The 9420-nt window shown below is 58.8% G+C and overlaps 1 protein-coding gene across 1 annotated transcript; it reads right to left on the bottom strand.

The window, feature by feature from the left end:
* Nucleotides 1-818: 818 nt before the first annotated feature.
* Nucleotides 819-8850, bottom strand: LOC311199753 (tubulin polyglutamylase TTLL13-like; the record flags this gene model as incomplete). Its single annotated transcript, XM_084273884.1, has 15 exons — nt 819-829; nt 878-1045; nt 1165-1441; nt 1956-2153; nt 2486-2633; nt 3031-3219; nt 3754-3938; nt 4467-4692; nt 4834-4919; nt 5088-5243; nt 5533-5689; nt 6562-6692; nt 7370-7488; nt 8111-8151; nt 8831-8850. The coding sequence occupies 15 exons, from the start codon at nt 8848-8850 to the stop codon at nt 819-821; spliced, it is 2112 nt and encodes a 703-aa protein (XP_084130010.1).
* Nucleotides 8851-9420: the final 570 nt, after the last annotated feature.

Here is a 9420-nt window from a genome sequence, read left to right as displayed (position 1 = left end):
AGGAGCTTCTGTGCCCTTCAGAGGCTCTCTGGGGAGTGACCAGAGCTCTGCCTTGGGCACTGCCCAGACTGCACTCTGCTTGGGAGAGAGAAGGGGAAGGTGAAGAGTTTGGTGGGAGGTGGACTGGGCTGAAAAGTGCCCAGGGAAAAAAAATATCCTTGTGTCATGGTTTTGCTGTCATGGTTTTAACCTCAGCTGGCAACTAAGCACCAGGCAGCAGCTCACTAACTCTCCCCTGGTGTGATGGGGGAAGGAATCAAAGGGTAAAAAAAAGAAAGAAACTCATTGGATGAGCAAAAAACAGGTTCATAAGAAAAAAGCAGTTTTTAAAGGGGAACAGAAAAAGCCCCAAACAACCCCCAGCAAAGAGGGAGGAAAATGAATCCCATGAAAAACAAGCAATGTGAAAGAAAACAATTGTTCCCCACCATGCAGTCCCTGGACATGGCAGGAGCAATCCCTCGTGCATCTGGCACTGCAATAAGGAATGCCTACTGCTCAATCCTCCCATGGGAGCGAGAGGTTTTATACCCATTTCAGTGACATCAGGATCATTCCACATCTGTCCCGTGCAGGCGCTCGGGGGACGAGGGTATGGGAGCGACCGCAATGGGCAGAGAGCGGGGCAGCGTCTAGGGAGAGGGGGTGCTTCCTGCCCGGGGGTGCAGGCAGGGTGCAGGCAGGGTGCAGGCAAGGTGCAGGCAGCAGCCCCCTGCCTGGAGAGCCTATGAATTCCTGTGGGGGGGGCGGCCGTGCTGCACTAGGACCCTGTCTGGGCTCAGCCGCAGCCGCCATCCCCAGCCAGGAGCTTTGGGTGGTCAGTGAGCACCTGAGGGGAAAAAGGCTGAACCAGGGGGCACTTGGCCACCTTCCCTACCGATCAGGCTGGCACGGTGCAAGGGACTCCTGTTCCCCACACGGGTGGCAGAGGAGGTGGGGAGCTCCTGGACTTCAGTGTAGCTGGTGGTGTCGTTGTCTGAGACCGTGCTGGCTGGGGATACCGGGGGACATCTGCCCATGTGCGAGGACACACTGCGGGCTTCACCTGAAAGAGCACAGGCATTCGTTGGGGGGACAGGCAGAACCCAGCAGCTCTCCTGATCAACCCCTGGAACCTCCTCGATGGGGTTGCTCAGGGCCAGCGGCAGGGAACGTGGTACTCACGGTCTGCAGCCTTGATTCCCCAGCCAGGGAGCCTCTGGCCTCTCGCCTGCTGCAATTTGCTGCGCTCATGGCAGGGGATGTGATGTCCCTGAATGAAGAGGGAGCCTGTGGCAGCAGGATCCAAGCCCGATGTGGCTGGCAGCTCAGCGTTGGCTCTGCGCTTGAGCATGCACTGATTTGCTGAAGTCTGGATGTGAGCTCGTGGGAGCAAGGGCAGTCTGAGTGTCAGAGCCTGGTGGGTGTTGCGACCCTTGAGCTCATCACACGGAAACTCCATCTGGGAGGAGAGAAAGCAGCAGCAGCTCAGTTCCACAGGCCTTGGCACGAGGCAGGAAGGAAAAGTCGTCTCTGGTCACCCACAGGTGCTCACTAAAGCCTGGCCCTGTGCCTTCCCCTGGGTGCAAACCACAGTCAGCACCATCCACTCAAATGGTCTGAGGGGGCACAGCAGCTGCCCGCCTCATCTGCCTGCAGCAGTGCTGACTGCCACCCTCTGCCCTCAGCACTGCGCTGAGCCGGAGCAGGCTTTGTGGAGAGAAGTGCAAGGCTCAGCAAGAAAGGCTCTGACCCAGCCCCAGATAAACCTTCACTCTGAAAAAAATCCCTTTGTTTGCCCAGCCTTCAGTCCCCCAAAGTCCTGGAACTGGAACAAAACCCACAGACCCAGACACTACGTGGGATCTCGTTGAACTGGGCCGCGCCAGGGCTGCTCGATGCCTGCGCGTCATTGCCCACGACCCGCCCACGAATGGCTCTCCTGTGCCGGCCTCGCAGGGTCGGCCTTCACTTACCTGGCCTTTGGGTTTAATGGTGCTGAATCTCTGGTTGTCTGCTGGTTCCTTGGCTTTGGGGATCAGCTTAGAGAGGTGATCCATGATTCCCAAACGATGGATAAGGTTCTCCCGCTGCAGAAGAGCCTCCCTTCTTTCCTTCTCCTCCTTTTCCACAATGTCCTGGGGCTGCATAGAGTTGTACTGCATGGGCTGGACCTTTGGAAAGACAGACCCGAGTTCCAGCAAAGTTGAAGCCCTAGTGATGCCCGAGACACACCAAGCCACAGGCTGCTCCCAGCTCTAAGGAGAATGACAGACTTGGGGCTGGAGCAGGGAGAAGATCCCGGTGGGAGTCCCAACAGCCACGGGACCAGACAGCCTGGTGCTTGCAAGGGCCTCCCAGCACAAGCCGTCAGCTCTCCCGACATCAGGAAGGGGAGTCAAACCTCAGAGCTCCCTTCCCTGGGAGACACCCATGGCCAGCCCAGCCCTGTTCCACCTTACTGCCTTTGAGGGCCTCATGACCACCACTGCCAAGAGCAAGGTACCTTCCTGTTCCCTGCGATGCTGAGCCTCTTGGTGAGGAGGGTGGTGTGAGCTGACACTCCGTGCAGGTGCTCTTTCCTCTCCGTTTTCTTCTTGCTGGTGAGAGCCTCCAGCTTTTCTTTTTTCAGTCGTATTTCTTCCAGCTGCTGCCTGCCGGAGAGCAGGAGTCTTAGTCACCAGGTCAAGAGGAGCCATAAGAACAAAAGGCGATTACGAGTCTGGACTGAACAGACCCGAAGAGAAGGGTGCAGGGAGATGGGCCAGGAGGACTTGGAAAAGAGACTCGCACGGTGTGAGAAACCCCCTTGAACTCGGCCATGGCCGCCAGAAGGGTCGAGGATGCCTGTGCCACAGCACAGGCCCAGAAGTCAATGGAATAGGGCGTCTGCCTCTCCAGAGGACGCACTCCTGCAGACTCCTTCCCTTCCAGCGCTCACCAGCTTAGGTGCATCTCTTGAGCAGCAGAGCTGCTCCCAAGAAGGGCTCAGAAGCCAGGGGTCTCTGTGCCAGCCCTGTGAGGAGTGGGTTCTCCACAGGAGCAGCGTACCTGACACACTCCTCCCTTGCTTTGGATGAGGCCGTTTCCCGGAAGAGGGAGATGCTCTGGTTGAAGAACGGCTCGTACTTCTCTGTCCCACACGCCGGGTAAATGCGCCGGAAACCGCCCAGGTGGGACTTCTCGTACTGCTCTGCCTGGGCCAGCCAGGCAGCCTGGTTGCTCTCCAGCTCCTCACGTCTGTAAACCGGGAGAAAGCACAGGCAGGGCGGTGGGACAGGAGGCTCCAGGTGCTGCCACGGTGAGGGACAAGGGCCTGGCAAGCTTCTTTCCCATCTGATACCTCCTGCACACTGTCAGGAGCTTTCCTCGCAGGCCAGCGGGGAGCTTGGAGCAGCTGAGGCTGCAGGGGCAGGCCGAGTACGGGGTTAACATGCTCAGCAGCTCCAGCCTGGAGTTCTCTTGGGTGTCCTAATTGAAACAGGAGCTGGAGGGGTTCCTGCCCACCCACCCCGCCCTGCTCTCCACAGCAGGAAAAGCCCAGGCAGTGGGCTTGATGGTGATGGACCTTGATGCACAGGACCCAGAGCACCCAGCGCCTCAAGTCTCCTCGTGCCCAGAGACAAGCCCTGGCGCTTCCTTGCAGGATGCCAATGGCTTGGGAGATTTCTCCTCTGAGGCCTTAGAGTGCCACAGCCTCCGTGAGCTTACGTTTGAAGCCTTGGGGAGATCTTTTCTCACTGGGACCTGAGGCACGATGGGGAAGAGCGGTACCTGGATGCACGGCGAGTCTGATGGCTGTGCAGGAGCCGTTCCTTTACGCGCTGCCTGTCTTCCTGCAGCACCTTCCTTCTGTCACAGGCATGCACGTTTATCAGGCTAATGGTATCGCGAAGTAGTGCGTCCTTCACCTCGCGGTCCAGGCGAGAGTCTGTGGTGAAGCTGGGAGAGTGGTTCACCTGCCAAAACAAGGAGCTAATTCACACTCCAGCTCCCAGCAAGCACTGCCAGCAGACAGGCCGAGCCCCAGCCCCTGCCCCAGCCTCAGCCCTGGAGCCTGCCCCCGCTCCATACCCAGCCCCGGACCCAACCCCAGCCACAGCCACAGCCCCAGCCCCAGCCCTACCACACACTTTCCAATGAAGCCTTCCGGCTGCTCAGACCCCACAGCCCACAGGACTGGGGGTGTGGAGCAGGTATTGGGATTCAGGATGCTCTTGCAGGTCAAGGAGTCCTTGGGTTCAGGGCACTCCCTGCTCTTGGAGAGGGTGTCCACGGAACGGACACGGACACCCTCCAGTCCCGCTTAGGCTACAGCAGCTCGCCTGGCTACCTGACTTCACAGCTCGTTGGTTTTGGGACCCAGGTGGCCCTTCTCAAGCAGATCAGCTCTGTTCAGCCCACTGCCCCTTGCTGCGCAGCATCCCCCAGACCAGCCAGCTCTGTTTCCAGACTTGCTTCAGGCCAGCAGGAGATTCCCCCCTCACCTCGAGCAGCCATGGCTTCAAATTTCTGTCCAATAAAATGTCGAAGCCCAGGATCTCAAAGCAGGCACTGCCAGTCACGTGCTGGGGAAAGCAACTGCGGTACTGGTGCTTCACAATGGGGTGAGCTGAGATCAGCGTCTTGATAACAAGATCTTCAATATCTTCCCAGAGCTTGGCCGTTTTGATGTTGTTTTCTCTCAACCAGGCAAACAGGGTGGACAGTTTCCTGTGTGCAGGACAGAAGACACTAAGAGCTGCCCTGCGATACCATGTTCGCCCTGAGAAAGGCCCTGGCAAACAGGGCTCCCAAAGGCAGCCTTCCTGCAGGGCGTGCCCCAGGCACTGCAGCATCCACACAAGACTGTACCTCTTGCTGCCCTTCAGGTCATCCCAGACAAAGTTTGCACTGCGTCTGTTGATGGCATAATTTGTCAAATGCATGAAGGTGTCATCCTGAGAGAGGAAACATGAGAGACTATCATTTACTATGAGACACACGGCACCAACACAAACAGCTCACAGACAGCCTGAAATAAGTTCTGGGAGGAGGCGGAAGAGGTACAGAGGGTGCAAAGAACGGGAAAGAAGCAAGCTGCATGCCATGAAAGCCACCAGACTTGCCTTTTCTACTGGGGTCCCGGTGCTGCTGGGGTCGATGTACTTCACAGTGGCAAAGCGGGCCAGACCCTCCTTGTAGATAAAAATCCTCAGTGGGTCACAAGAGGTGACCAGCACATAAAAGCGAAGGTCAAATTTGAAGCCATCAATGAGGAAAGGCTGTGAGAACACAAGGCAGGAGGGACGTGAGAAAAGCAAAGGCTGCGAGGCGGCTGCTGGCTGCCCTGCACGAGGCTGGCTGCTCTGTCTCACTGCTTGTGCCGCTCCCCGGCACCTCAGCAGCGAGGAGAAAGGCAAGCTTTCACCAGGCCTTTGCTGAGCTGCGGCCACCTCTGTGCCCCTGGCAGGTCCAGGAAGGTGCAGGGAGAGGACACAAGGAGGATGTGGGATGCTGGAGGAGCTGCGAGGTTGCACACCCCCAGCTCTAGTTTGAGATCGTCCCTGTTACCTTAGAGATGTACTGCTGACAGATCATACGCCTGTCGTGTTTGATCTCCGTTGGGTTTCGCGTTATGAAGATGCCTTTTCCCTGGCAGCCATTGGGAGGCTTGCAGATGAACATTCCGGTTTTCCTCTTGCGTATGTAGGATTGGAAATCTCCATAGCTGTGGGAGGAAGCGGGGGCTGTTCAGAGCTGCAAAAACCCACATCCCCTGAGCTCGCCCGTAACAGAGGACAAGTTTTCCTGGCCCCAGGAAACAGCCCCAAGAACAGTCACAGGCCTGCAAAGAGATGCTCTTGCAGATGTTGTGGCCATGGAGCAGGTGAGGGGAGCTCTGATTCTAGGTTTTCAGGCAATGGCCAGAGTAAAATCTGCCTAAGAATGGGCATCTTGGCCCCTTGCCACGACACTGGGTGCTCCTGGGCCACATTCAGCCGTGCTGCGAGCACTGCTCGCCCGTACATGAGGAGAGAAGCCAGGCCGTGTGCCCCAAAGCTTCGGGACCTTGGTGGGAGTTTCCATCCCACTGTGCCCAGAATTCTGCTCAGTGGAGTGACCCGCGCTCTCCCACCACCCTCTGGCCTCAGCGTGCTCTGCTGCAGCGCTGGCAGAGACACAGGGGCCATCGCCATCGGTGGGGTGTATCCGCCTTGTGCCCCTGTCCCGTGCCCTTCCCGGGCAAGCAATGGGCACTGACCCAGCCCCCGGGAGACGAGAGCCTGCCCCGCCGCCCCGCCACTGCCGCCTCTCCTGCTCGCTCCGAGTTGCAGAGACACCTTCCAGCCAAAAGCCGATTCACACTCCTCCCTTGCCCACTGCCCTTTGGCATTCCGGGTGGGTGCCCCTCCCCAGCTTTAGCCCCTCTGCACTCTGCCTGCAAGGCACACGGCCTGAAGCCAGAGACGTGTGCCGACACACCGCTCAGTCACAGGGAGGGATCCCAAGTCTGAGAGACCCCCCCAGCCCACCACAGAGAGGTTCCCGCTGCCTCATTTCCTATCCCTGCTCTCAGGTGCTCTAATGCACATCACTCACTCAGCTGGCAGGCACCAAGTGCGGGGGAATATCTTGTACTCCTCAGGGAAGAGCTTGAGCATGCGGTTCAGGTTGCGCGCTAACGAGTCCTTCCGGCAGATCTCCATCATGCCTGGGAAGTGGTTGATTTTCTGAAAGAGGTGCAGAGGGAAAAGAGAGTCAGCAAAGGGACAGCAGGGATCTTTCCCCAGAGCCGAGGAAAACCGGCGCACATGGAAACCAGCGGGCAGAATGGGAAGCTGGGCTGTAAAACGGTGCCCTTGACCGCCTGCTGAGGGACCAGAATATGTTCCAGCAGGGCAATTATGTGTCCAGTTACTGACACGGCCTCCCAGGTAGCCACGATCTCTGCAAAGCCAGGGAAAGAGGCGTCAGACACACAGCTCCTCGGCAAGCTCCTTGCCCAGGGTGGCAAATGCCAGCAGCTAAACCACTTCAGAAAATCACTGCTGCCACCATCATTGAGCCCTGATGCCTGCCCTCCCCAGCAGATCACAGCTCCTAGAAGGCGGCCGCTTCTCATCAAGACCCATTGAATCCATGCCGTGTGAAAGGGGCTGGCAGCTTTCCCGTTCGCACTACTGACTGCCCCAGTGTCGCTGATGGCACCGTACCAGCGACGCAGCAGAAGCAAAGGCTCGTGAGCATGCATCCTCTGGAACCCAAGCAGACAAGGGGCCATGGGTGATCCTTTGGACGCTTCTGTTTCCTGATGCGACACATTTTTCCACTACGTCCCCCGTGTATCCCGCCTCCCCCCCGCCCCTTCCTGAGCTCCTCCTGCAGCTCTTGACAGGGGGGTACTTACCTGAAACCGTTTCATTTTCCTGATGTGCTCCAGAGAGACGGAGGTGTCCGCCCACCACACCGTCCACTCCTCGGTTTCTCCCGCTTCTCTAAGCCCGCAGCACTGTGCTGCCCGCCGCACTGGACCAAAGAGAGCAGGTGACAAAGGGGCCAGGCAGAGGGGCCCCGGAGCTGCTAAACCCCCAGTGTAACCAGGGACATGGGGGGGGGGGGTGACAAAACGCTCCAGCCTGTGCTTCCACGGGACTGCTAAACCCCCAGTGTAACCAGGGACATGGGGGGGGACAAAACACTTCAGCCTGTGCTTCCACCCACAGATGCAAAGTACCGGCAGAGCCCTTCAGGAGGTGACAGAAAAGCTTTACGCAGCTAAACACAGCCCAGACCTTGGCTGCAGGTATTCTGAGAGCTCTCAGCCCCCTGAGTCCACATGCCTCAGGGTCCCAGAGCACCATGTGCAGGCCAGAGCTGTCCCATCATTCCAGTCTGGCATCCGAACTGCCCCTCACTAAACCCCTCTCACCCACTTTAGCAGCTGGACGGCAAAGACAGGCAGACGGGGGGCGGGGGGCAGGGGGCGGGGGGCTTGCACCGCCATTGCGGTGTCGCTCCTTCCTTTGCACAGGGCTCCACGGGGCTTGTGAGCAATAAAGGCACGAAGCGACAGCGAGCGTGCCGCGGGCATTGGGCACCAGCGCTCATCCCTGGCTGAAAAGGACACGCTGCGACCCCTCGGGCTTACCACTCTCATACTTGCAGCTGGTCAGGTTGATGGAGGGAACACTGGAATGGAAAGAGAGAAGAGAGCAGCCGCTCAGCAGGGACCTGGACACTGGGCTAAGGGGCAATTCTGCCTCAGAGCCAGGAGTGGCTCAGCAAGCCGTGAGGTGATGTGGCAGAGGGGCTCTGAGCACCAGCCTCTCCTTGGCCGCGTCACGCTCAAGCTCAGCGGGATTCCCAGCCCAGGGGAAAGAAAGAGCACCTCTTTTTCCCAGCCCTGGTGCTGCCCCATCTGCTCCCCGGGGCTGTGGGCTGTTCCAGCCTGTCCCATGGGGACTGGGGTTCACCCAAGGAGAGCACAGCAGGGCTAGATGTGGAAGGCTCCTGTTTTCCTGACAGGACATCTCCTGAGGACGGCTGTCTCGGAGGCTGAAAGCCGGCACTCAGCTGGGCAGCCTGAGAGCCATGGCCCTGGGGACAGGGCTTTGACAAGCCCAGGGCTTGGAGAAGTGCTCCCCTGGGCTATTCCTGGCCCCTGCAGTGCCACTCCAGCCCAGGCACACAGGCCCGAGGGATGCTGCCCCAGGGCAGGGGGACACAGGGACAGCTCTAGGGACAAAGGTTTCTCACGGCTCCCAGTCCCATCAGTTGCCTTGAAGATGCCAATGGCAGCAGCTGCGAACCCTGTGCCTCCCCACAGGGCATCTGACACCTCCTGTCTGCACAGCTGACCACGGCTCACCCAGCCCGGCCCAGCCCCATGGCTCACCCAGCCCTGCCCCACATGAGCTCAGCCCCACTGTCACCCAGAGGGGCAGTGGGTTCTGCTGCCAGGACTGGCTGCTGCCCTCGCCTGCCACATACCTAATTCCCGGGATCGGCATGGATCAGCCCTGAGCCCCTGGGGTCGCAGGGCCACCAGCAGAAGGATAAAGAGGCAGGTGGGGGCTGTGGCCCTTCCTGCCTGAATAATGCTTCTGCTGCTGCTTCTTCTGTTTGCTGCTGCTGTTGCTGCTGCTGCTATTGCTGCTGCTGCTGCTGCTGCTGCTGCTGCTGCTGCTGCTGCTGCTGCTGCTGCTAGCAATACTGTGCTGGTCCCGGCTGCACAGCACTATATACCATGGCAGGGCTCTGTGACATCACCACCCTGTCATTCACCATGGCAACGCCCAATGGCCTATCCTGAAGCAGCTCAACCTTGACATCATAGAATCATAGAATCATAGAATGGTCTGGGTTGGAAGGGACCCCAAGGATCATGGAGCTCCAACCCCCCTGCCACAGGCAGGGGCACCAACCTCCAGGCCTGGATCTACACAAGACTGCCCAAGG

Source organism: Gallinula chloropus (assembly GCF_964237585.1).
Source record: "Gallinula chloropus genome assembly, chromosome: 21".
NCBI classification, from domain to species: domain Eukaryota; kingdom Metazoa; phylum Chordata; class Aves; order Gruiformes; family Rallidae; genus Gallinula; species Gallinula chloropus.
This window is presented reverse-complemented; position numbering and strand designations above follow the sequence as displayed.